At 48.5% G+C, this 27,075-nt stretch overlaps 1 protein-coding gene across 3 annotated transcripts; it reads right to left on the reverse strand.

Moving 5' to 3' along the window:
- Window positions 1-5,541: 5,541 nt before the first annotated feature.
- LOC112544784 (cyclic GMP-AMP synthase-like) lies at window positions 5,542-27,075 on the reverse strand. 3 transcript variants are annotated; one of them, XM_075926757.1, is made up of 8 exons: window positions 26,941-27,075; window positions 26,412-26,663; window positions 24,947-25,207; window positions 23,983-24,263; window positions 22,301-22,529; window positions 9,378-9,632; window positions 7,959-8,058; window positions 5,542-6,856 (listed from the first exon to the last, which is right to left on the reverse strand). In XM_075926757.1, the coding sequence occupies exons 2-8, from the start codon at window positions 26,647-26,649 to the stop codon at window positions 6,493-6,495; spliced, it is 1,728 nt and encodes a 575-aa protein (XP_075782872.1). In that variant the 5' UTR covers window positions 26,650-26,663; window positions 26,941-27,075; the 3' UTR covers window positions 5,542-6,492. The 3 variants fall into 3 exon arrangements, with proteins under 3 accessions (XP_075782872.1, XP_075782873.1, XP_075782874.1); XM_075926758.1 differs by having other exon boundaries at window positions 26,412-26,715; window positions 26,941-27,064; XM_075926759.1 differs by lacking the exons at window positions 5,542-6,856; window positions 7,959-8,058; window positions 9,378-9,632 and adding an exon at window positions 18,357-19,178.

The raw sequence follows: 27,075 nt of genomic DNA on the forward strand, positions 1-27,075 counted from the left end.
GGCGGTTAATGCCAAAGCCCAAAGTCTTCATCCCCAGGCAGGGATCCTGTAACTTAATCCCTGCCATCTAGGGCTGAAGGCTGAAGCCTTTAAGCTTTGTTTTCAGTCCCAAATGGTGGGACTTGGTCTTTGGCTTTAGCCCCCAGAAAATACAAAGCCATCCCTGGCAACCCCAGTAAACTGTGGTCGCAGCCAGTGTTCCCTGTAAGCTATGCACTTGCAGCCACTCGGGAGAGATTCCAGTGTCACCCAGCTGATTAGCAGAGCACCCACACCTGAAGTTTTTGATTCTGCTGCTAGAGAATAAATCGCACATGCCTCGGTACACATAACAAAAATTATTTTGAACCTGGATGGAAAAAAATCCACATATGGATGAGAAAGATTAGAAGGAACATTGGTCATGACCTAATTCTTTGAGAACCATTGGCCTAAATCCACTGCTCTGGGAGATCCTGCCAATGCAACCCCCTCAGAAGACTCTCTGTGTTGCAGAAGAATGAAGCAGGCCTAGCTTACACCTCCACGCATCTAGAAATACCCCAGCTCCTGAGATAGGAACAGTGGACATGATGGAGAAGAGGGGGGCAGGAGGCCTCATGGTGTTACCCTCTGCCAGCACTACTCCTAGTAGGAGATGAACTCATGCTGTGGGGGTAGGGTCCAGAGGGCAGAATCACAAGGGCATCATGCCATGGTCTCAGAGTACCTTAATATGGCCTTGAAGTTCCCATGGCAATTTGCATACAACAGAGATATTAGTCTGGCAAAATTCCATTCTGGGTAGTTAAATTCTCGCTCCCTACTTTCCCTTCCAGCAAATTGTTAAATAGCTACTCTCTTGCAGTGAGAGGTGGCTGCATTTCAGCAATGATTTTACTGTTTCCTATGTCCAGAGTCAGGCCCGTACACAGAAGGCGGGTGTACAAAGGGTGTGAAAGCACCCCACATGCTCCTCCAAGTAAACATGCTCTGGCCGGCCAGGGGAAGGCAGGAGCTGCATGCTGTCTGAGCCTCCTCCCTCATGCTCTGGGTGGCCTGGAGAAGGCTGGGGCTGATTTCTCCACTTACTTTGGGGACCCTGGTGGGTGCATTCACACCCTTGCAGTCTACATTTACAAAAAAAAGCACACACACACACACACAAACACACACACACACACACACACACACACAGAGAAATTCCTGCATATGGGCCTGAGTCTGTAAAGTTCTTTGGGATCCATGGAAAGAAAGGGTTGTATAATTCTTATATCTCTACTTCTGTGTGCTGTGCTTAAGACTGAAATGCCCTGGCACAGCGACGTTACCGCCTTGCCCTATAGGTAGCAGGAAGCCTAGACACCAGGGTGATGTGCTACCAGAAATGCAGATAGTGTATTAAATTAATTAGCCAATAAGTGCCTTGTGGGAAAAGAGGGAGGGATGGGCATGTCTTAACCTATCTAATTGAGTTGGGGACATCTGCCCCGTCTTGTACATATCCTTCTCCCCATCTGGCACTTGACTGAGAGCAGAATGGCTGTGGAAAGAGTAGACAGAATGCTAATAGAGATATTTTCCCTGCTTACCGTCCAGCCTTTTAGATCTGTGTTCCATGGCTACCACAAAGCACTTTAAGCTGCATGAAAAGTGCTAGATAAATGGCCTGTTACAGTTTGACAAGCATATTTCCTCTTTGCCTGGCACTGAGAAGGGTGGTGATTCAGCCTCTGCCAATGCAAATTAACAGAGCCATAGCAAAAACCCCACAGCGTTAAAAGGCACTGCACCACCCTGCACAGGGTTTACTTTAAAAACTACCCTACTGCTGCCAGCAGTAAAGTAAGTAATCCTTATAAAAGAAACCTGCTGTATCACTCATCCTCTCCTGCGTGATTGAATGGCTGGACTACATAGTTTACCGCGCCCTCTGGTGGCAAATAAAAGCTGAGCTGTACTTGCAGGAATTATGCAAAAAGCAAGATGTGTGAAGTTTGCCAGGCTGCTATCTCTTAGAAGCTTTAGAGAGCTGTGTTACAAGTACTAACAGGCAGTGAGTGAAGTAGAGAAGTGTAAGGGTTCGCAACACCCTAAAATCCACAGAACTCTTACTGAGTACTTGAAATTCTCATTGCCAGCAGAAAAATCACATTTCCCATGGACTTGTCAAAAGCAAAAATTCTCCATCTCCCCTTAAGTAATTGCCCATATTCCAGTTTCACCAGCATGAAAGGATTTTGGTGCATGATAATATATATCACATCCTCTAATTTGATATGTGCCATCAAGTGTCAGCAGTTCCCTCCTGCCATGTATATTGGCCAAACTAGACAATCTCTGGCGGGTTAGGACACAAAACAGTCATCAAGAATGGTAACACACATAAATCTGCAGGGGAACATTTTAACGTCCCTGGACAGTCAATCATGGATTTAAAAGTAGCCATTCTTTTATAAAGGAATTGCATCATTTAATGATCAGAGAGATTGCTGAGCTGGAATTCATTTATAAATGTGACACTGTTACCCTGGGCTTCAATAGAGACATTAACTGGTTAACACACTACAAAGCCAATTTTCCATGCCTTTGACATTCATATTTTCACATCAATAGCTGTGAATCGTTCACACCCTGCCCACTTAATTAGCTTCATTAACATAGGTCTGATCTGATTAAGTGGATTTTACTCACAAAAGCTCATGATTCTATATATATGTTTTATAAGTCTCTGAGGTGCTACAGGATGACTCGTTAATAATATAAAACATTTTTATAAGTGCCTATTATTTGAGACTCTTAAAGCTTGTTGCACAAATTAACAAATAAAGGTTGACTACACTCCTGTTAGATATGTTGCCTGAACCCCGTGTTATGGATAGATTGAGTCACAGAGGTACATCTACACAGCAGTGTTATTTCGGAATAACTGATGTTATTTCAAAATAGCATAGTGCGCGTCAACACAGCAAACCATTATTTCAAAATAATATTGAGATGGAAGACTTCTTAATCTGATTCCTGTAACACTCATTTTATGAGGAGTAAGGCAAGTTTTAGGAAGAGTGTTCTTCCTTTGACTTCCTGCTGTGTAGACAGCGCCAAAAACCAAATTAAGTTATTTTGACTTCAGCTATGCAATTGACATAGCTGAAGTTACATATCTTCATTCGACTTTTGCCCTTCAAAGTAGATGTGCCCAGAGAGATTATGAGACTTGCCCAAAGTCACCTAGCAAGTGGAAGACAAAAAGAGGGCTAGATGCCAGAAGTTCTGGTTTCTGGCTACGATTTCTCACCGGGTAGGCAACACCTGAAAACATGGAAGCAAAAGAGAACCCTCACAATCCTGCACTCTCTAGCTGATAGTGCTGGACATTTGTCAGGAACACAGAATATTTCACAAGACATTCCACCAGCACGAGACATCAAGGGCTTATCAATTTGACCTTCTAAATTAGACACATATCCTCAATCCATGAGCCCATGCTGGTTTCTCTGGCACTCCCCTACTTGCTGCATCTCATTAACCTTCTTAGCTCAGCAACCCACTCAGCCTTCTGTCTGTGCTATTTCAGCCTCCAAAACAGGTGTCTGAAGGAGGTGTCTTTGGTTCCCAAACATATCTCAGAACCCTGTGTAGTGGCTGCTGTTGTGCTTTATAGAAGGTGGTGCTGTTGCAGGAGCCTGTTAAGAGAGAGGCTATGTGCACTGAAGTTGGGGGATTCAGAAAGCTGGTGTATTCATCTTTTAATACAGGGCTACTCAACTTTGGAAGCCCCGGGAACCACAATGATACTCACATGGTGAGGGCTGCAACTTAAGCGTGGTTGCATATACATGCAAATATATATGCAAATGTATGCAAATAGCTTCTTTCACACCGATGGGCATGAATACAAAGAACTTCCCACAACACCCCACTGCTCCCAGCACCTCCTCCCTGGGGGCTAGAAATGCCGACACCCTGTTCCCATCTTTTCCAGCTAGCCCATCTGCTTGCATCTTTCAGTGCTCACCTTACCTGGGAGACGCCTCGCCCTTGTGGAGTGTGTTCCAAGTGGAGGCCATGTTCAAAGGATCCCACCCACAGGCTGCGTGTTGAGGCCTGCATAAACCCAAACCGTGCTGCGGGCTGCAAACAAACAGGCCACGGACCACATATAGCCCACAGGCCATGTATTAAGTAGTCCTGTTTTAATACGTCAATGAAGATTGAAATGGGAGAAACTGTATCAGCTGCTGTGGAGGCATTACAAGTCAGGAGAGGAGGAGGACCTATCTTTTTGCTTTTAGCAAAGGAAGGGGAGTTGTTCTTCATCCTCCTTGCATTAATCCCTAGCTATGCCATGAAGCTTGTTGATGATTTTTGGCTGAGCTCCTGGTTATATACATGTTCTAACTTACAAGATGAAGCAAATCTAAAACCCAAAGTCCTCAAATGACTGAGAGGCTATCCTTTTGGAGGAGGAACTAGATGGACAGATCCTTCCAAAACAGAAGAACAGCTGTTTAGCCTCTACTCAGCCATAAAACCAAGTCCATTAAGGACCTATTCCTGTCTGAAGCCTGCACTGACAACACTTCATAGAAGGTGCTTAGCAGCCAACAACTATCACCAGCTCCTTCTTTCTATGTGTAGGAGAAAATAAAGCTGGCCCTCCCAGACTCTTCATAGTTTTGTTGCCTTTAATTCCAATAAGTACATTTCTGAGAACAGTGCATTGGTGTTATTCTTTACTTCAGAACTGAGTCAACTGATATCTCCACAAATCAAGCCCATTCATGCCCTCTGCATTCCAAGAGGAGACTTTGAAGGGCAATATTTCTTGCTGTATCCTGTATCAGCCGAGTTCCTTACTCGAAGACTGTTTCAAGCCAAGTTTCCTCACAGAGACAGCTTTTACCAAATGGGAAAGCCAAAGGAGAGTGTTAATGAGGAATCTAGGAAAGATTAAACAGTGTGCACAATCAAAGCCCAACCACAGCAAAGGCTGGATATGAAAGGACAGTATTTTTAAAGTTAGTATGAAGATGCAATGAGATTTCAGCAGGCATATGGAGTGTGCGCTTGCCTAATTGCTGTTCTAAAAGCTGGCTTGGACCCTAGAATAAGATAAGGCTCTCCTAGCTGTTTTGGGTTGGCACACGTAGCCCTATGCTATCCTCTCCTTGAAATTCACTCACTAACATGGGGGCGAGTAGTGAAAGAGGGAGTGGAAGTAGCACTCAGGTCAGCCATGGGGGGGGGGGGCTGATATAAATTAAAACATCCCCCATAATCACTTTAGGTTACACCAGGAGCTGCGTCAGACCCCAGAAAAGGCAAAATACAGCAGTTGTCAGCAACCCCAATTAAAGGAAGGATGTGGATGCATTGCAGAAGTTCCAGTGGAGGGCAACCAAAATAATTAGGGGGCTGGAACATATGACCTATGAGGAGAGGCTGAGGGAGTTGGATCTATTTAGTCTGCAGAAGCGAAAAGTGAGGGGGGATTTCACAGCAGCCTTCAGCTTCCTGAAGGGAGGTTCCAAAGAGGCTGGAGAAAGGCTGTTCACTGATTAGGAGAGCACCCACAGCTAGGTTTTTTTGTTTCTATAGTTGGTGAGTATTTGCACATGCTGGGGTACATATAAAAATGGATGGAAAAAAATCTGCACATGGATGGGACACGTTAGAGGGAACATAGATAAGCAGCAATTGGAATCCTGCCCATAGTTGCTCAGGTATAAACCTCTTACTGCAAGACAGAGAAAGAAAACACACACCAAAACAAAAAAACAAAACAAAACAAAAACTGGCATGATTCAAAAACTGGCAGTGACACTAACTCTGCCTCTGACACTAGGCATATCAGTAGCAACCCAAATTGCCCCAGGAAGGTAAAACACACAAAATATCAACCTCTTATTAAGAAGAGTTTAAAACCCATTTATTGGTTTATCAGCCACCAGGTTCCTTGGGGGTGGGAGAGCTGTGACAATTCTCTGTCTCATGATTGATTGCCTAAAATAGTTTCCCATCTTTGCAATTCTAGATGGATAAATTTAGACTTAGCACTTATCCTATAAGCATTTTACACTTGCAAATTGCTGTACACATATTATCTAACCCAGCCCACTCAATATCCTGTGAAGTAGGTAGATATCTCTATCTGTATTTCACAAATAGGCAAACATTGAACAGAAGGATTAAGGAGCAATTTTCAAAGGTGGACTTTTGGTTTTGGTGTCTTTTAATTGAGCAGCCAAGTCGGAATTCTCTGGGTCTCATTTTCAGAGGTTCTGCACACCCACAACTGCAGCAGAGATTAATGGGCAGCTGCCAGTGCTCAGCAACTATGAAAATCAGAGCCCTGAATTATTGTAAACTGGACACTAAAAATGAAGCACTCAAAATCAGTGACTTCTTTTAGAAATTGTGGCCAAAAAACCTCCAAGAATCTGGCCTCTGTAACATCAAAACACAGAAAAAGAAATTTTGGTTGATTTTATAACAATCATAGGAACAGAATCATGGGTGGGAAGAAACGTATTCCTCATGATCTGCAAAGGCTTGCAATCCATTTTCTTTCTGCTCTTGTAAGCGCGCTAGCAGGAATTTCAAACCGTTGCGAGGGAAGCTAGAGAAAAGGTTGCACTTTGGAATTAAAAAATGGATCAGGTTGTAATTTTCCACATGCTGAATGAAGTCATCTAGCACTCTGAGAAAACAGCAGACAATGTCAGAAGGTTTCCAGTTGGAGTCCGCTATCCACTGTGTCAGAGTATGGAAGAAGGATGTCTTGGCATGGTAGGAGCACAGGTGACTTAGTTGCCTAGGATAGTCTTTCTTCAAGGCCTCAAAAAGGCTCTTCAGCAACCGAAGACAGGTTTTCCTATGTATAGTACAGAAAGAAGTGAAATGTACTCACAGTCATGACTATTTAGTGTTATTCCTGATTAACTACATTCTAGCACCCTACAGGGGACCTAGTGTGACACGGAATACAGCATGTGATATTTTAAGGGTTTCTAATGCTGATGTTTCTGTTGTGCTACACACCAAACACACTGTGCCACATTCTGATCTCAGTGACACCATCTTTGATGCAACTCAGATTCACAACGATGTAAACAAAGGCCAAAGTTGCAACTGGTACATTACTCCTCATTCATTCTAGAGGGTGAGACTGAAATACATTAATGTTTTTGTGCAAAAACTGGTGAAGTGTCCACACCTCAAGCACGTTTTTGTGGAAGACAATCGACAGAACAGAGGGCTTTTGCTGGTAGAGTTATTCCTCTCCCCACAAGGAATAACTCCTTTTTGCGCTACAGTTCTTGCACAAAAAAGCAGGTGTAGACACTCCAGAGGGGTTTTTGCGCAAGAAACCCCTATCGGCAAAAGCATAGGATGTCCATGCAGTGTTCACGCTCTCTTGAACAGAAGTTCATCACTTTTGCGATACACTTTGAGGTCTGGACACACTTTTGCACAAGAGGTTTTTGCACAAGAACTCTTCCTCAAAAGGCTTCTTGCAAATGTCTGTGTAAGAACCTTTCTGATTCTGGGCCCAGTCCAACCCCCATTAAAGTTAATGGAAGTTTTTCCACTGATTTTAATGGGGGTACAACGATGCCTTGTGAGAGCTAGGTTGTATTTGGGAGAGTTTGTAGTAGAACTTTGAATCTAAGTATTACATTTACCCATTTTGGGAATGGAAATCATACCAGGCCATCTGTATGTCCAACTGGAAAACAAGTAATTTTGAATACTCAGTTTTGCAGGGAATCACTTTAAATAACAGGTGACTATCAGAGAAAATAATACTTGTCCATGAACTATTCTTGAGCAGAAAAAGAGGCAAAATTTGTAGAATAAATTAGTTTGTTGCAAATTATTTGCCCTCTTATAGTGTGGATTTTGAGTCCAGCTGTACAAGGCAGCAGGGAATCTACATCCAGCTAGACTAGGCCTTGATCCCTCGACTTACATACCTGCAGCACCTGGTATCATAAGATTCACAACAGGATTTAGTGTTGCCATGGTCATTCATAATCTCCTTTTCAACACGAGAGAGAGAAATTCTCCAGACCTCTGCAATACAGAACAACATAGCCATCACATGCCCAGTATCTCCAAGTGTGAAGAGGCATCTGTGGCCTTGCCCTAAAGCTACTTAAGTACTGAAAAGGTATTTAAGGATAATTTAAAGTTACAGTTGTTATTTCCAGTGCCTGAAGGGACCACTGCAATCATCTAGTTGAATTTTCTACAAAACAAAAGACCAGAGAATTTCACCAAAGCAAGACCTGGAGCAGGTTTTGAAAAAAAATCCAGTCTTGATTTTAAAATGTTCAGTGATGAAGAATCCACTACAATCCTTAGGTGCAATGGTTAATTAGTCTGTGTTTAAATTTATGCTTTATTTCCAGTCTGAACTGGTCTATCTCCACTTTCCCACCACTGAATCATGCTACTCCTTTTTCTACTATACTGAAGCTCACTCCCTCTGGGGCATCTGGCACTGGCCACTGTCAGCAGAAAGGATACTGGGTTAGGTGGACCTTTGGTCTGACCCACTATGGCCATTCTTATATTCTTAAGTGAGCCAGTTATTAAATATTTATTCCCTAAGTAGGTACTTATAGACTGCAGCCAAATCGTCCTTAGCCTTCTCTTTTTTAAGTTGAATAGCTTGAGATCCTTGAGTCTTTTTCTATAATGCATGTTTTCTAATTCTTTAATCATTCACCTAGCTTTTCTAATTTGCAATAAGATCTTAGGGTATGTCTACACAGAAAAGTTATTTCGAAATAAATTTCCTAACTTCTACATAGCCAACTGCTATTTCGAAATTAATTCAAAATAGCGGAGGGCTTATTTCGAACTTGATAAACCTCATTCCATGAGGAATAACGCCAATTTTGAAATTGCTATTTCAAAATAAGTGCTGTGTAGATGCTTATTTCAAAATAGGGGGCCTCGAGCCCTTCCCAGGGTGCCCTGCTGGCCACCCTGGCCACAAGGTAACGTCTGACCTGATGCCCTGATGGAACCAGTTCTTAAACATGATTCAGTATCCAATCAGTGTGCACATGCTATTTCGAAATACCAAAAAGCTATTTCAAAACGCATTTTGTGTGTAAACACGTTATTTCGAAATAAGATATTTTGAAATTAGATATTTCGAAAAAAAACGCTGTAGTGTAGACATACTCACTGAAACGTCACAGACTGAATGGGCTCTAGAATTCATGAAGGAAAAGAAGGACCAAGCAGGTCTCCCAGATCCAGGGTAGATTTTGGTTCATTAGTTTATTACAGAGAAGTTGTAAACTCTATCTCAGTACCAAGATTGTTATGGAGGAGCCTGCTGAGGTGGATTGAGTTTGTTAGGAAACATATTAAATTACCTTTGTCATCTTGCCCAGATGGCTGCTTGGCAACAAGATAAAATGACCTAGTGAACTGCTTGGCTTTCTTTCCCAGCCATTTTTTAACGTTCTGCTCTAGCTCACATGATTTGGGCCAGGGCTGTAAGATTTCCAAAGCAGGAACTAGATCAATAGACATGAACTCGCCACCTTTGTTATCCAACAGCACCAAAGTCACTGCTGGGCTGTTCTGTTTCTTCCTTTTCAGCGTCATCTTCCACCCTGGGAAAGGTACTGTGGAGCCAATAGGCAAACACAGAATTAGACTGTGGGGCTCAAAAACAGAGGGTATCATGCAGAACTGATTGATTTTAGCATCTGCAATTCAATATCCAGCAAGTACATCTATCCAAACCCACCAAGGAGTTTCTAGACTAGGAAAGTCACAACTTTCCTCAGGATGATGGAGGTCTATAATATCCAGTATCACTTGAATAGGCCCATGCAGTGCAGTGCTTTAGTTATCTAATCACCTTGAGAGAGCTACGTTCAACTTTCTAACTTGTAAATGTACTGACTACTCTCATCCAAGACTCCATTTGAGCATATCACTATATAGAATGATAGAATTTATTTCCCTATTCCTATGCAATGTTCCCCTGCTTATACATCCAAGAATCACATTAGTCCCTTTAGACATAGCACCACACTGGGAGTTCTTGTTTAATACTTTATCTGTGTGACGGGGTGTCGGGCTCCCTAGCACCAGAGCCCTCCATGTCCCGCACTAACCAGGAGGACACGGAGGCGCTCTGCAGCCAGGAAATGGTTCCCTGCACTGCTGAGAGGCCTCTTTGTGCGCTGCTGCCCACGCATGTGCAGAAGTACCTGGCCCTGGCAAGCAGCTTGGGTGGTCTGCACTGGAGCGGGCATGGGGAAAACACTGGGCGCCAAGTTTAAATGGTGGCTCCTGCCACCAAGAGGGGAGGCAACAAGAGGACTGGGATTGAAAGGGAAGCCCAATCCCTAGCACAGCTGAGAGGGTAGGAAGAGGCCCAGGATGGGCTACATGGATCCCGCGGGTTGGTGAGTTGTGGGCGGCGGCCCCACCAACTGAGCAGAAGGAAGCTGCCTCTGCTCTTAGGGTCCTGGGTTGAGGCCTGGAGTAAGGAAGTGTCCAGGTCTCCCTACCTTCCTCGACTGAGGAAGATGAGTCGTGGTTCCAGGGGACTAAAGCTGGAAGGTGAGGACTGTTTAGACAATTGAGTGACTGATGGTGGGTTAGATAAGGACCCGGGTGAGGGACTGTAAGGGACACGGAAGCCGGGAACTGGACTTAAGGGGTGTGTGTGTAGTGGGTTGGAGACGTCCCCCACTACCAGAAGGGAGAAAATACCCCCTTGGGAGCCATTTTGGGCACAGCCTACCCCTGCCCCCTCACTGGATAGGAAGCAAAGGGGTGTGGCTAGGACTATAAGAACTCTGCGAGGGATCTCAGTTGGGGCCCAGCCTCTGAGGGAGACAGAGACCTGCCCAGAGCTCGTGGCTGATGAGACTGAAACCTGGCCTGGGCCTCCCACAGCCACCTTCCATAAGGCCAGCGAAGACTGCCCGGCCTGGGCTGCTGAGGACTGGCCAAGCCAGCCAGCAGAGCTACCCTCTGACCCAGACGAACCCGGGGCTGTGCTGGGGACGGGATACTGAGGACTGGCCTGAGCCAGAGGTCCTGCTCGAGCCCCGATGCATGTGGACACCCGGGGACCCTGAGAACTTGTCGGAGCTGGGGGACTAGCTTGAACCCCGATGCCCGCCTGAACCCTGGGGCCTTGTGAACCTAATGGACGCTGCAGAACTCCAACCCACCGAAGCCTGGATTAGGCCGCCCCGATCCTGCTGGGACGACACTGCCCTCGGCTTCCTGACTGACCGGCTGGAGACACAGGTACCCACAAAGGGGGAGACGAGGAGTGGCACAGTGGGTAGCGTGGGCTGATAGCAGCCCTACGCCAGCACGTTGCAGGCTGGAGCCCCTGCTGAGTCAGTAGCAGCTGCACTGCTGCAACCAGGGCCCCTAGGCCGGAGCGCAGTAGAGTGGGTGAGCCTGCGCCCCCTGCCACCCACCTAATGGGTGGCAGTCTCTCCCTCGCCACTGCTGCTGGTTCGCTACCTGCCCTGCTCCTGAATCAGGAGCTTCCTCAAACCTGTGTGTTTGCTGCCCTGCCCTGCTCCGGGGCCTGGGCTTATTTACTGTCGGTGGTTACTGCCCGGCCGGGGCACAGACCAGGCCTCTTAAAGGGGCAGGACTAGGACTGCTGCCCTGCCCGGAACTGTGAGCTGAGAGACTTGAATCTCTATTGAACTTCTTCCCCTATGGTCTGGACCTGAAGCAAGGCTGGGCATGTGAACTATTGACCCCTTCTACCCATCCTGGGCAAGGCCCGATGGTGGGATGATTGACAGGGGCTGCCAACTAACCCTGAGGCGGAGGAACCCCTCCGGGAGGCCTACCGGCCTACAACCAACCGGCTCAGAGACTGTTGTGGGCACTGTCCTGAAAAGGACCCTGTGACCAGCCGTCCGAGCTAATTCCCAGGACCGACGGCTGGTGGCGCTGTGGCAGTGAGCGTACCCCTTTATAGGAACACACAGGGGAAGGATCAGGGAAAATATCTATTTCCCACTCAAAATGACACACGTAGCCCTATGCTATCCCCTCCTTGAAATTCACTCACTAACATGGGGGCTAGTAGTGAAAGAAGGAGTGGAAGTAGCACTCAGGTCAGCCATGGGGGGGGGCTGATATAAATTAAAACATCCCCCATAATCACTTTAGGTTACACCAGGAGCTGTGTCAGACCCCAGAAAAGGCAAAATACAGCAGTTGTCAGCAACCCCAATTAAAGGAAGGATGTGGATGCATTGCAGAAGTTCCAGTGGAGGGCAACCAAAATGATTAGGGGGCTGGAACATATGACCATATGACTCATATTGCCTGAGTGAGTGTGGGTTGGAGCTCTGCCCTTCACACCCGGACAGATGGTGGAGAACATGGATACCAGGGGAAGATCCTAGTCCCTGGATTGAGGGGCATAACCTCTGCTGGTGAAAAAAAAGAGAGAGAGGCGACAAAGAGGACGGGGACCCTGTTCTTTGGATAGAGAGAGAAGGACAGGATAGCGGGTAGGATGGATCCAACAAAGGTCTTTGAGTGGCTAGCTAAGCACAAACAGCAGCAGCAGCAACAGCAGACGCAGCTGCTGCAGCAGTTGGCAGCACAGATTCAGGAACAGAAGAGACAGTTAGTCCGAGAGCTGGTGGATCAACAGCAGATTCAGCAGAAGAGATGGATCCAGCAAGGGCTGGCCTGGGGTGAGCCAGCATGACAGCCCCCTTAGATTCAGAAGGGGGCCAGTGGACACCTCGCAGCTGCCCATACACTTAATGAAAATGGGGCCTCAAGACGAGCCAGAGGCTTATTTAGTGACCTTTGAGAGGGTGGCCATGGCTGCCAGGTGGCCCAAGGAACACTGGGCCACCTTCCTCTCCCCTTACTTGTCGGGGCCGGCTCACCTGGCTTATCGCAGCCAGGAAGGCTTTAAATTACTTTAAAGTACAGGAAGCTATATTAGACCAAGTCGGGGTAATGCCCGAAATGTATGGACAAAAATTTAGACAGGAACCTTATCCACCAGGGGCCCGCCCATGAGCCGTGGTGCAGAACTTGCACGAGGTGGGGTGGAGCCTGACTGGCGGAACAGTATCCAGGTGTCCAATCTGGCTGTGCTGGAGTAGTTTCTTAAGATTTTACCAGCCGAAGCTCAGCAGTGGATGTGGCACCATAGGCCCCCGACTTTGACTGATGCAGTCACGTTGACAGAGGACTTTATGGCTGCAGAAACACCTGTGAGCAGAGGCAAGGACCTAAAAGAGACAGGGGTGGAGCGATCTATTCCTGGCAGTGACTGTTCCCCTCGAGGGGATAGAGAGCAGAGGCCCGGGATAACTCTGAAGAGGACCGACAGAAGTAAGCCCATAGTATTGGTAGGAGAGTGGTCTGAAGAGATCCAGGGGGAGAAGCCCCCAAGGGTCGGCGGCGCAGACCAGCCCCCGTGGTTAGAAGGAGTTTCTCGAAGTTGATGCTACAAGTGCGGGCAGGAGGGGCACTTTCGCAGAGACTGCCCTTTCATGGACTGCTCCTTCGGACAGGTGGTGCCTGAGCTGAATTGGGCCCGGCTCCGGGACTGTGTCAAAGTGACAGCTGGGGCTAAGGTTGAGGGTGTACCCACGTTGGCCTTATTAGACTACAGATGCGGGCAGACAATCATCCGAGTGGATCTGGTCCTGAGCCCAGAATCCGCAGGTGACAAGGTATGGATGAGATGCGTCCACGGTGACATCCAACCTTACCAAACAGCATGGGTGTGGATCACCAACGAAGTTGATGATGTCATATGTCAGGTGGCACTGGCCCCAAAATTGGGGTACCCAGTCCTGCTCGGCTGTGACTGGCCTGGTTTCCACTGGGTCATGAGAGCCTGGAGCCAACAGAACCCTCCTGGACCCGTGGCCTGGAAACTAAAAGAGGCTCTAGTAGGTCAGTAGTGTGTGGCTGGAGGCCAGCAGAGTGCGGAGGAGGGCCAGGTCAAGAACCCAGCCCAGAGGTATTAGCCCCACAAGAGACCCCAGCCCAGATTGGATGGCGGGGCAAAATTTCTTCCAGGAATAGAGAAATGACCCCTCACTGACAAGAGCTTGGGGCAAGCCAGGAGTGGAGGACCGGACGCAGAACCGGAGAGGTGAGGGGCCCAAGGCCCCAACTTCGAAGTACAAGGGGATCAATTGTATTTGGTGACCTAGGGGGTAGAAGGACAAGGATTCATATGGCAGCTGTGAGTACCAACATGTTACAAGAGGCAGGTCTTGGAACTGGCCCATGATAATCCCTGGGCAGGGCACCTGGGGCAGGGAAAAACCCTCCAGCGCATTACGCAGAGACTTTTTTGGCCAGGGATACACAAAATGGTGCAGAGATTTCTATGAGTCATGCCCTAACTACCAGAAAACTCAGCTGCGGACAGGGGCCAAAGCCCCTTTAGTATCCTTGCCGGTTATAGGTGTTCCCTTTGACAGGATGGCACTAGATTTGGAGGGACGCCTTCAGTGGTCTAAGACCAGGTACCAGTATATCTTGGTCCTGGTGGACTACGCCACCCGCTACCCAGAAGCGGGGCATTTAAGAAACATCATGGTACCTACAATCGCCGCTGAGTTGGTAAAGATATTGGCTTGGCTAGGTATCCCCAGGGAAATACTCACTGATCAGGGGACTAATCTGGTCTCCAAGCTAATGACAGAATTGTGTAGATTATTAAATATCAAAATGCTATGAATCATCCTCAAACAGTGGAGCAATTTAATCGGATTCTTAAAAACTACCTGCCCTACTCTTCGCAGTGAGGGAGGTACCACAGGCATTCACGGGGTTTTCCCCATTTGAACTTTTATATGGACGGCAGCCCTGAGTTATTTTAGATTTAATTAAGGAAACCTGGGAGGATCAGGAGGCCATGGTGAAGGAACAGTGCCCTACATCCAGGGTCAGACTAAGGGGTGGGCAAGCCGGGCAGCTGCCCAGGGTGCCAACCGATGGGGGGGTGCCTGATGGCAGCTGTAAGGGGTGCACGGTGCCCCTTATAACTGCCATCAGGCACCCGCGCATGCCTGGCTCCCGCAGCGCCGGCTCCCTCCCAACCCCGCGGCGCCGTCCAGCAGTGCCCTTCCCCCCATGGCCGTGCGCCCACAAGAGACTCTGATGATAGCGCCATGCCCAGGCTCCACGGAAGGGGGATTCTGGTCTGCAAATGTCCATGACCCTATCGAAGTGACGATGGGGCCGGATCTGGCATCAGTGCAACAAGGAGAGATCCGGGAAATTCTCCACGCATATGGCCCAGTTTTGTCCACTGTACCGGGGTGCACCACAACGGTGAGTCATCATATCATCACAGCTCCAATGAATGAGGTAAGGGAGCCGTTAAATCCCCTACCCCAGAAAATGTGGGACACGGTTAGGGAAGAGCTTCAAAATATGTTACAAGTGGGGGTCATTGAAGAGTCACATGGTGACTGGAGGAGCTCAATCGTGTTGGTGCCCAAGCCCAACAGAGCCTTCCGGTTCTGTATAGACTTCAGAAAAGTTAATGCCATCTCCTGATTTGACGCCTACCCCATGCCCCAGGTAGATGAATTGCTAGTGAGACTAGGCCAAGCCCAATATATTTCAACTTTAGACTTAACAAAGGGCTGCTTGCAAATCCCCTTGACACCGGCCTCTAAAGAAAAAACAGCATTTCTATCCCCTTTGGGTTATTTCAATTGAAGACCATGCCATTTGGGTTACATGGGGCCGCTGTAACCTTCCAAAGACTGATGGACCGAGTATTACAGGAGCACCATAACTACACGGCAACCTACATTGATGATATCATCATTTAGAGTCTAAACTGGGGAGAACACGTACAACATGTCAGGGCGGTGCTTCAGTCTCTAAAGGAGGCCCGGCTGATGGCTAACCCAGCGAAGTGTTACATAGGACAGCAACAGGTTACGTACCTGGACTATACAGTAGGAGGGGGGAGTCTGAGGGCATTGGTAAATAAGGTGCAGACCTTGACAGAATATCGAACGCCCACTACTAAGAAACTAGTAAGGCAGTTTCTGTGGCTAGCTGGGTATTACAGAAGGTTTATATCGAGCTTCGCAACCATTGCAGCCCCACTCAGGGTATGTCTACACTACAAAGTTAGTTCGAACTAACGGACGTTAGTTCGAACTAACTTTCATAGGCGCTACACTAGCGCTCCGTTAGTTCGAACTTAATTCGAACTAACGGAGCACTTAGTTCGAACTACGTAAACCTCATTTTACAAGGATTAAGCCTAGTTCGAACTAGCTAGTTCGAATTAAGGGCTGTGTAGACCCTTAATTCGAACTAGTGGGAGGCTAGCCCTTCCCAGCTTGCCCTGGTGGCCACTCTGGCCAACACCAGGCAAACTTGTCTGCCCCCCTCCTGGCCCCGGAGCCCTTAAAGGGCCACGGGCTGGCTACACAGTTTGTGCCAGTTGCAAGGCTGCCAGCACCCAGCCAGCAGACCCTGCACCCGCCACAAAATGAGCCATCCACCCGATGCCACCCAGCCCTCCACTGCTCCCCAGGACCAGCCTGGCGGCTCCCAGGAGCCTGCCCGGGGACGCAAGAGGCGGGCACCCGCTTGGTCAAGTGCGGAGATCGTGGACCTCATCCAGGTTTGGTGGGAAGCCTCCAGTGTCCACGATCTCCGCACTAGCCACAGGAATGCGTCCGTCTACGGCCGCATGGCTGACAGCCTGGCCGCTAGAGGCCACCAGCAGACCCGGGAGCAGGTGCGCTGCAAAATCAAAGACCTGCGGCAGTCCTACTCCCGGGCCTGCCTGCCAGGGACTGACCCGGAGGCCTGCCCCCACTTCCAGGCTCTGGACTGCCTCCTGGGGGCTCATGCCATCCCTGCCCCCCGGGACGTGATAGACCCCGGGGCAGAGGGACCGCTCCAGGAGACGGAGGAGGAGGAGGAGGGCTCCAAGAGCCAGGAGCCTGCCGGCAGCCTGCCCAGGACCTGGGACCCCTGAGGCACCCCACAGAGCCGCTCGCCTGTGTCGTCCGAGGCCGGGGAGGTGTCCACCTGTGAGTACCATCGTGCTCCCCTTATGTGTACGGGGGGCTGGGGCGAGAGGGAGCCCCGGGACCGTGCGCCTGGGCCTTGCCCACCACGGAGCAGCAGCTGGGGATCCTGCAGGGGCCCTGGCCTTGCAGAGGGGAGCTGGGTTTCACACACCTGGGCCCCTGGGGTAATTGACCGCTGGTCTTGTTGCACCACAGCCGCAGCACCTGAGCCTGCAGGGCGCACCACCCTGCCTGCAGCAGCTGCCTGTGCCCGGGCAAGCAGGAGAGCCAGGAACCAGGAGGACTACCAGAGGCGGCACCTCCAGTTCCTGGAGCAACAGCTCCGTCTCCAGGACCACTGGGTCCAGGAGGACCTGAGGCTGCGCCGGAGGAGTTTGGAGGCCCTGGAGGAGCAGGGCCGTGCCCTGCGAGGCCACCTCCAGAGCCTGCTCGACCGCTTCCCAATTCCTCCCCCTCCTGCTCCCCCTGCTGCTCCCCCCTGTTCCCCCTGCTCCCCCAGCTCTCCCTCCTGCTCCCGCTCCTGCTTCCTCCACACCCCCCATCCCTCCTGCCCCACCCTCCACAACCATTCCCCACCGACACCCCCGGACCCGCAGTGTGGCGAGACGGGAGAGGCAGCCGGACTCCCACCCCTGAGCTTTCCTTTCCCTTCCTCCCTTCCCTCCCCTTCCAGCTCCCTCGTCCCACGTTTCCCCCTCCCCTCTCCCACGCTCATTCCTCCCTCCCCCCACCCCAGTTATGTGAAATAAACAGACGTTTTTGTTTGAAAAACAGGTGTCTTTATTTTACAGTAGGTAGGGAGGGGAAAGGGGAAGGGGGCTAGGGTGGAAGAAGGCCCCAGTGGGGCATGCAAGGGAGAGGTCAGTCCTCCTCCTCCACCTGGAAGCTCTCCCGCAGGGCTTCCTGGATCTGGACGGACCCCCGCTGGGCTTCCTGGATGGCGGCGGTGCGGGGCTGACCGTAGTGTCCAGCCATGCGGTCAGCCTCAGCCATCCAGGCTGGCAGGAAAGCCTCCCCCTTTCTCTCACACAAATTGTGGAGCACACAACATGCTGCCACCATGGGAGGGATGTTGTGCTCGGCCAGGTCCAGATGGGTGAGGAGGCATCGAAAGCGGGCTTTCAGTCGCCCGAAGGCCCCCTCCACCACGATGCGGGCCCTGGTCAGCCTGGCATTGAAGGCCTGGCGGGAGGGATTGAGGTGCCCCGTGTAGGGCTTCATCAGCCATGGCTGCAGTGGGTAGGCGGCAACCCCCACCAGTCAGACGGGCATGTCCACGTCCCCGACCCTGATGTGGAGGTCGGGGAAGAAGGTCCCGTCCTGCAGCCGCTGGCACACAGAGGAGTTGCGGTACACCCGGGCGTCGTGTGCTTTGCCGGACCAGCCCACATTAATGTCTGTGAACTGGCCCCGGTGGTCACACACGGCTTTCAGGATCACGGAGAAGTACCCCTTGCGGTTCACGTACCGAGACGCCTGGTGTTCCGGGGCATGGATGGGGATGTGCGTCCCGTCGATGGCCCCCCCGCAGTTGGGGAAGCCGAGGGCACCGAATCCCCAGATGACGGCGTCCAGGTCGGCGAGGCGGACCGCCCTGCGGAGCAGCACCCGGTTGATGGCCTTGACCACCTGCAGAGAGAGACACAGCAAAGCGCCAATCAGTGGGGCGCCCGGGTGGCTGGGAACATTCGTGCCCTGGCAGTGCCCCGCGCCCCACTCCCGGTAGCAACCCCCCGGCGGTGTGTAATACGGCCGGGACAGACCGACCCCTCCGGTGCGGGGCGTGTTCGCCTCTTCCCGCCCCCCCTTTGTCCCTGGGGCGGCCCATCCCCTCCTCGCAGCCCCACTCCCCCTCCGGCGCAGTGGCCGACAAGTGCCATACCTGTATGAGCACCGCTCCGACGGTGGATCTCCCCACGCCAAATTGGTTCCTGACGGATCGGTAGCTGTCTGGCGTGGAGAGCTTCCAGAGGGCGATGGCCACCCGCTTCTGGAGGGGGATGGCGGGCCTCATGCGAGTGTCCCTTCTGCGCAGGGCAGGGGCGAGCCACTCGCAGAGCTCCAGGAAGGTGTCCCTCCTCGTCCTGAAGTTCTGGGTCCACTGTCGGTCCTCCCAGCGCTCTAGGACGATGCGGTCCCACCAGTCAGTGCTGGTGTCCAGACGCCAGATGCGGCGGGGCACGCCGGTGCCAGGGTGCCGCCGCGGCTCCTCCACGGCCCACAGGGCGGCCAGGAGGAGAGGCAGGAGGCTGACGTGCACCAGGTGGTGCCAGGCAGCCTCGAGCCATTGGTGGCAGGCTTGCAGCAGCAAGTCCAGAAAGTGCACCAGAAGGTGCAGGGCAAGCTCTGGCTCCATGTTGCCACCTGCGGCAGCGTCCCCGAAGGGAAGCACCGACACAGACGGGCACAGAGACCAACGCTTTGCTGTCCCTCGGCGAGGTTGGCAAGGAAGCAGGAAAAGCTGAGAACCGGCTGTCCGGGGGGGGTCCCTTAAGCACGAGCCTCAGATAGCCTCAGACAGCAGCCACACAAAGCAACTACTGACCTGATGCTCTGCCAGAACCAGTTTCAGCCGCCCTTAAATGCCCCCCTGCGTCCAATCAGTGTGGATGCGCTAGTTCGAATTAGCAAAACGCTACTTCGAACTAGATTTTAGTTCTAGATGCGTTAGTTCGAATTAGCTTAGTTTGAATTAACTAATTCGAACTAAGTTAGTTCGAATTAACGTTGTAGTGTAGACATACCCTCACAGACTTGACTCTCAACCCAAAAAGGTACGGTGGACTGAACCATGTGAGAAGGCATTCTGGTCCTTAAAAGACCTGTTAACATAGGCACCAGTATTAGTGAAGCCGGACTTTTCCAAAGGTTTTATTGTACAAACACATGCTTCTGCAGTTGGCCTGGGAGCTGTCTTGACACAGGAGATTAATGGGGAAGAACATCCTGTGTTATGCTTAAGCCGTAAACTGTTTCCTAGGGAGCAAGCCTACACGACAGTGGAGAAGGAGGCTTTGACTGTGAAGTAGGCGGTGGAGTCACTTCTTAGGGAATCCATTCCAGCGGGTGATGGGCCACGCACCCTTGATGTGGTTGCAGTCTATGAAGGACATAAACCCAAGTGTAATGCGATGGTACTTGGCGCTACAGCCATATAAGTTCAAGGTGATGCATCAACCAGGGAAGGCTCATGGTAATTCAGACTTTTTTTCAAGAACCATAGAAGGAGGGGATGCAAGAAGGTGACAGGAGAAACTTAAGGATGGGGGGGTGTGATGGGGTGTTGGGTTCCCCGGCACTGGAGCCCTCCATCTCCCGCAATAACCAGGAGGATGCGGAGGCACTCTGTGGCCAGGGGGGAACAGTTCCCCTGTACTGGTGCGAGGCCTGTTTGTGCACCACTCCCAGAGCGTGTGCGGAGGTACCTGGCCCCGGCAAGTGGCTTGTGTGGTCTGCGCCGGCCTGGGCATGGGGAAAACACCGGGTGCCAAGTTTAAATGGCCGCTCCCACTGCGAAGAGGAGAGGCAGCGAGAGGACTGTGTTTGAAAGGGGAACCCGGTCCCCAGCACAGCCAAGAGGGTAGGAAGCGGCCCAAGACGGGCTACACAGATTCTGCGGGTTGGTGAGTTGCAGGTGGTAGCCCCACCAACTGAGCAGAAGAAAACTGCCTCTGCTTTTAGGGCATGTCTACCCTAGCCCCCTAGTTTGAACTAAGGAGGCTAATGTAGGCATTCGAAGTTGCAAATCAAGCCCGGGATTTAAATAGCCCGTGCTTGATTTGCATCTTCCCGTCTGGTCACCATTTTTTAAATTTACAAGTCTGGACTAACTGTCCATGTCTATACATGGCAGGGACCCAGTATTTCAAAGTACATGTTATTCCTCCTCCAAGAAGGTTTAACAGGTAGTTCGATTTAGGGGCTTTAATTCGAAATACCGGGTCCCTGCCACATGTAGACGGGGACAGTTAGTCCAGACTTGTAAATTTCAAAAATGGCAACTGGCCGGGAAGATGCAAATCAAGTGCGGAATATTTAAATCCTGGGCTTGATATGCAACTTCGAATGCCTACATTAGCCTCCCTAGTTCAAACTAGGGGGCTAGTGTAGACATGCCCTTAGAGTCCTGGGTCGAGGCCTGGAGTGAGGGAGGGCACAGGTCTCCCTACCCTCCTCGACCGAGGAAGACGAGTCACAGTGCCAGGGGATTAAAGCCGGAAGGCGAGGACTGAATAGACGATTGAGCAACTGATGATGGGTTAGATAAGGACATGGGAGAGGGACACACAGGGAAAGGGTCAGGGAAAATATCTATTCCCCGCTCACAGTGATGACCCCATAGTCTGCCTAGTGAACGAGGGTCAGAGCTCTGCCCTTCACATCCGGACAATCTGCCAAAATTCTTAAATACTTTTCAGGCTTACAGCTTGCCAAGATAGAGTACCTCAACCTATACATGTTATCTTCATTCTTTGTTCCAAGATATATATGACCTTTCATTTGGGTGTATTAAAATGCATGTTGGTCAAGCTATCCCACCATAGAAAGTGATCAGGATTGCTCTGTATAACTGATCCGCCCTTAACATTAACTTTTTTGTCATCTGGACATTTTACAAGCAATGATTTTATATTTTCTTTCACATCATGACATTTTCCACATTGATTCCCAATTTAGAATCCTTTTTGAAATTCATCAATTAGCCAGTTTTTAATTGATTTATTATGTGCTATATTAATTTCATATAGTGCTGAATTTTAATTGGAATGTGAGGAGGTACTAAGTCAAATTCAAAGCATAGTACACTATATCAGTATAGATAGCCTTATCAACCAAACTGGTAATCTCATAAAAAACATCATATTTGCTTAACTAGACTTATTGTTCCATTTTATGGGTTACGTGGTTTTGCAAGAGAAGTTTGCTCATTGTGTAGCTTGAGGCAGTTCTTTTCCCTCCCATAATCTCTATATATGACACCCATTCCAAACCCCTGATCATCTTAGTTGCCCATTTCTGAACCTTTTCCAATCCCAACACATTTTTTGAGATGGGGCAACCACAGCTGTATGCAGTATTCAAGTTGTGGGCATACCATGGATTTATATAGAGGCACTACGATATTCTCTGTCTTATTCTCTATCCTTTTTTTAATTATTCCTAAAATTCTGTTTGCTTTTTTGAATGACGCTGCACATTGATGAGGACTACTTGGAAACTGGCAGTCAAAGACACTTGCTTACCACTGTAGTGTGATGCAATGAACTGACTGACATGTTTCCTGAATTCCTCCAGGATTTTCACAGGTGACACAGTGTTCCCATCTTCCAGGAAAGGTGTGGGGAAGCTACGGGACTTCCTTGGTAAAGTAACTTTGTAGTAGACACCATTGTAGCCATCCACTTCTGTGCACTGAACACAACATGTAACCGGCAGAGCCAGCATTACGTCAAATTCATCTGGGTGATCAATCTATAGAAAGGGTTTCATCATTAGAGGTGGTGCAACTGAATAACTGCAGAAGCAGCAGCAGAATAGGGAGGACAGAATCCTGGCTGCTCATTTGCTATTATGGCAGAATGGGCCATCCCTACGATTTCACATTCGCTTCCTGAGTTTCCAGAGAATGTATCAGGGAAGGATTTTTATGGATGCAATATAGCTGGCCCATTTATCCAGTTCAGACCCCAAAGAAGCTTTAGCAACTCCACATTAGGCTGGCTTGGAACAGTTCCCTAGGAGCTGTTATGCCAGTGGAGATTGTCAAAGCACCATGAACTCTGGCCACACCCTCATCCATTCCTTCTACTCAGGCATATTTCTGAGCTGCTCCCTTTTAGGACAGGGTGGCTGCCATAGTGCTGGCTACTCTGGCTTTGTACATGAGTCAATGAGTTTTCTCATGCTGAGGCAATCTTCAGCAGCTCAGCTAGGGCAGCTTTAAGTCACCTCTTGGCCACCAGAATGCAGGAACCGATACTGGTGATGCAGTAAGCCTCTAAATTAATGCTACAGCATTGCTTTAATATGGCATGCCTTTCCCCATGCTGTTATACTTGCCATTTTTGCCCTGAACAAATGTGGTCATTAAAGGTCCCATGTCATTTTTTTGCAAGTTTTAGGATATTAGACATGATATCCTGGCCTAATCCCAATCTTGCTAATTATACCTGTAGCTCTAAATTTTCCCTGTGCTGGTGGATATAGCTTTCCTTCACTTCTGCACTATTTCTATGCAATACAGTTGGGGACAGTTAAACAGCTGTCACCTATCCCTTATAGACTGCTCTTTGCCAGTAGATAAAGGGATTTTTCTCTGTCTGTGTATATAGCCCTATATGTAGAGAGCTAGTTCATCAGGCTTATGAATATGAATGAAATATGAATATGAACTGACCCTAGCATGGCACAAATACTGTAAAGCATCTGGACAGCAAATTGAATTCACTTAGGACCAGATTCTGATACTCTAACTCACTTTGATAAGTATCTTAAATTATTCCAGCAGTGGTCCCATTGACTGATCAAAGAGGTGACTTGAGGATTAAAGTGCTACTCATGTGAGTAAGGGTATCAGATTCTGACTCATAGGAAACTCGATAGAAAGGTATAACGATGGTCAAGTAATACCCTTGCAATCCCTTAAAATCACCACAGTGACAGACAATAAAGAAAAGATTCTGTGGTAAAAGTTGCTATATAAAGGATGCCACAATGGTAGGCAATATAGAAAAACCTCAGATAGAGGGGCACAGCTGAGCTCAGGATCTGGCCATATCAGCCAAAAAGCAATGAATCTGTAGATCTCCTTCACAAACCGAATACTAGACCTGCCTCTGCTTTGTGTTAGTCCTGCTGGATAAAATGACAGCTTTGTGATCCTAATTCATGATGCTATTAGGACAGTTAGCACAGAGTTACTCACTTTCACAAACTCATAGTAGCTGCCCGTGGTCAACTTGGTCACCTCCTTAAAGTAGGGCCTCTCTGGATACTCTTTCAAGTATCTAATGAATGGGTCAATGAACCCATTAATTATTGCAGCAGCCTTGGTTATCTCCTCCTGTTTCAGACGAAGGGCTTTCACCCTTTCTTTAATACGGAGAGCAACATCTTTGCTTGGCATGGAGAGAGCAGCTGCTGCCATCTTTGAGCTCTCACACAGGACAGCAGAGTCATACCTGGAAAAGGTTTGTCCAAGGCATCCTATAAGAAAGGATAGAAACCAAAGGCCACGAGATAAGATATGTTCTGGCTTTTAAAAAATGTACCCTCTTGAGGTGCTGAGAATCCTCAGCTCCCACTGTCTGAAATATGGGTTGATAAGACTCAGAACCTTGGAGAAGTCCCAGTACCTTGCAGAATTGAGTCCCAGAATTCCTAAGGTTAATGTTGCCTTCACTACAAATTGTCAGTGAGAATATTGAGTATGACGTCTCACAAAAAATGGAATAAAATATTGTTGGTTTTTGAAACCTGAGGAATGAAAAGAACTTGGAATTTTTCATTGACATTTTCTTTCCAGTTTTTGACCATCTTGTGTCATAAGTTATCTTAGCTCACCACTATCCAATATACAAAAGGGACTCTTTTGCTTTTTCATCCTCCTTGTTGGACTCATCTACTTGCTGCATCTTGTCATACACCTGCACAGTGAACAGTCTAGGACAAGAACTGTCTCCTTGTTACGTGCCTGTGTGGCATCTAATACCATAGAATAATGGCCTTTGATTGTGCACTCCCACTAATAGCAATAACAACAGCAAGGGATAACGTAATTACATCACATACAGAAAGCTTTTGATTCACCTCCTTAGGAGAAAATATATGAAGTGCGACTATGACTCTCTCCTGAATTGTTCATTCAACCAGCTATTGCTTGCACCAACCTGCAGATTCTCTCCTTCTTTGTGAAGTTCCAGTCCGCTTGGGGTGTGGGCAGTGTGCAGAGAGCTGCTCTTGGGCTAATGGAGACTGAATAGCTGCAATTTCTGGTCCTTCTATTGCCAGCTTATCCTGTGCTCCTTTGCTTCTCCCTCTTCTTGCTGCTCTCTGAGGAATTTTTCCTTCCTCCTCACATTTGGGAGCCTGGTTACTTTGCTTTCTCTGGCTTTTTGCAGGAAGTGTTTCAGGCATCTCAGCTGTGGCTCCTAAAGAATTTCCAAGATCTTAGCTGTGTTGCTAGTGACCAAACACATGTATCAATTATTTTGCCTTTACACAGAGAAAATTACAAGTTATTGCAGACACAGTCCAGAATTCCCTGTGATCCTTTGCATGGTGTGTAGAAATATTGCATTAATAATTCATAAGGTTGGCTTTTCTACAGACTAATGAATCAAGTCTGGCTAAGGTTAGGTGAGGTGTATAAGTAGGGGGCAGATCTGAGGTTAGCTTATGTAACCCACACGTCTAGTGCGGTTACTGAGCAATGCAAGTGGTACCTAGATCACAAAAACAGTTAAGACCAAGAGACCTCTACAGTATGGGCTGGGAGCCAGCTGCTTTTAGCTCAGAGGGTAGAGGCTTCTATACTCAGCTCCTGAAGTCCCCGGTTCAAATCCGCAGTTACACTAGGGTTTCATGTTTATCCCCATGGACACTTGGAACTTCATGGTGAAGCCAGCGGAAAAGTCAGAAGCTACTGCTACAAATGCATAGACCCTGCAAATGGGAGGTAGGGGTGGGACTCCATTACTTCAACATAAAACCATTAAACCACATTTTGAAAACATGATAAGCTCCTAAAAGTTGACCTTTAACAAGTTGGGAGAGGAGGCCAAAGAGCTGGAAACGGACTATAAATAGAGTTGGTTTACTATGATGAAGGATATTATAGCAAGGGTCTACTGTACTTGTATAGAATCACAGAGTTGGAAGAAACCTCAGGAGGTCATCAAGTCTAACCCCCTGCCCAAAGCAGGAGCAATTTCAACTATGGTATGTATGGGTAAGAGCTTGTAGGAACCCACAGTAACAACAGCTAGAATGTCCAAATCGTCATAATATGGCCTAAATGCATTGTCTCTGCATATTACAGAAGGGAGGGAAAAAAGATAAAGGCACATCACTGATCCCCAGGTTCCAACTACTGAATCTGTCTACCTCATTGGTCCACCTATCCATCCCACTCTCCCCCAATATCCTGAGCTGAGGGTATCCTGACAGAGAGAGACATAAAAACTTATTTAGTGACACTATTACCTAAAACTTGATGTGTGGACAGGATCATCACAACATACATAGATAGATAGGCTGTGTTTTCTGCCTTAAAGAAAGGAATCAATATGAAGCCTGAAGCATGTCTAAATGAGATTTAACAACAAGCACCCAGCTGAAATAAAATGCATTAACCTGCAAGTTGATCTTTTAAGTACTCTGAGTCTTGAGTACTTGGAGCTTCTGGTGTCCTCAAATTTTTTCCAGATGTGGTGACTGAAAATTTTGCGACTTGTGACAGAGACGGAGGAACCATATCCCGTAGGTTTTCTGTCCTCTCATTTGCCTTTGAATTTCTGCATCTACTGTCCTCAGCCATTCTTTGAGGTGCTTTTCGCTGTTTGGTTGTTGGTGCAGGAGTTGGTTTAGACATTTTAATTATGATCCCTAAAAGTTGTCAAAGAACTTCTCCAATGTTAATTCTGATTGCAAGTTTTTCCTTGGAAAAATACATTCCATGATTATTTAATCTTTTAAAAAAGCAAATCTCAGTGCATTCCAGACATATCACAGGTCTCTTAATTTGCTAACAACCTCCTTCCAACCCTTCCTTCCCCTGCCCCACACCCGTTTTCCTATCCTTTCCATGTTCCCTGGAGCAACAATATTTAAACATTTGTGGTGGACCATTTATGACCATTCACCCAACATGCCTCATTCTTACCTTCTGGTCAGTGCTTTTGGAGAACAGCTGTGACTGGAGCTGAACAATTACAGTCTTGGGTGTCTGTGTATTTCCTTCTTTGAAATCATACAGACACAGTCTACAACATAAAGACACAGTATTTTTCCACTTCCC

The sequence above is a fragment of the Pelodiscus sinensis genome, chromosome 4 (genome assembly GCF_049634645.1).
Source record: "Pelodiscus sinensis isolate JC-2024 chromosome 4, ASM4963464v1, whole genome shotgun sequence".
In the NCBI taxonomy this organism is placed as follows: Eukaryota; Metazoa; Chordata; order Testudines; family Trionychidae; genus Pelodiscus; species Pelodiscus sinensis.

Bases quoted from the DNA above. Each gene is read 5' to 3' on its own strand.
- LOC112544784 (XM_075926757.1), bottom strand. From the start codon at position 26,649: ATGTCTAAACCAACTCCTGCACCAACAACCAAACAGCGAAAAGCACCT. The intron at 24,264-24,946 runs GTTGGTGCAAGC...CCTTTCTTATAG, and splicing joins AAGAAGGAGAGAATCTGCAG to GATGCCTTGGACAAACCTTT. The intron at 6,857-7,958 runs GTATGTAAGTCG...TACTATACATAG, and splicing joins TATGATACCAGGTGCTGCAG to GAAAACCTGTCTTCGGTTGC.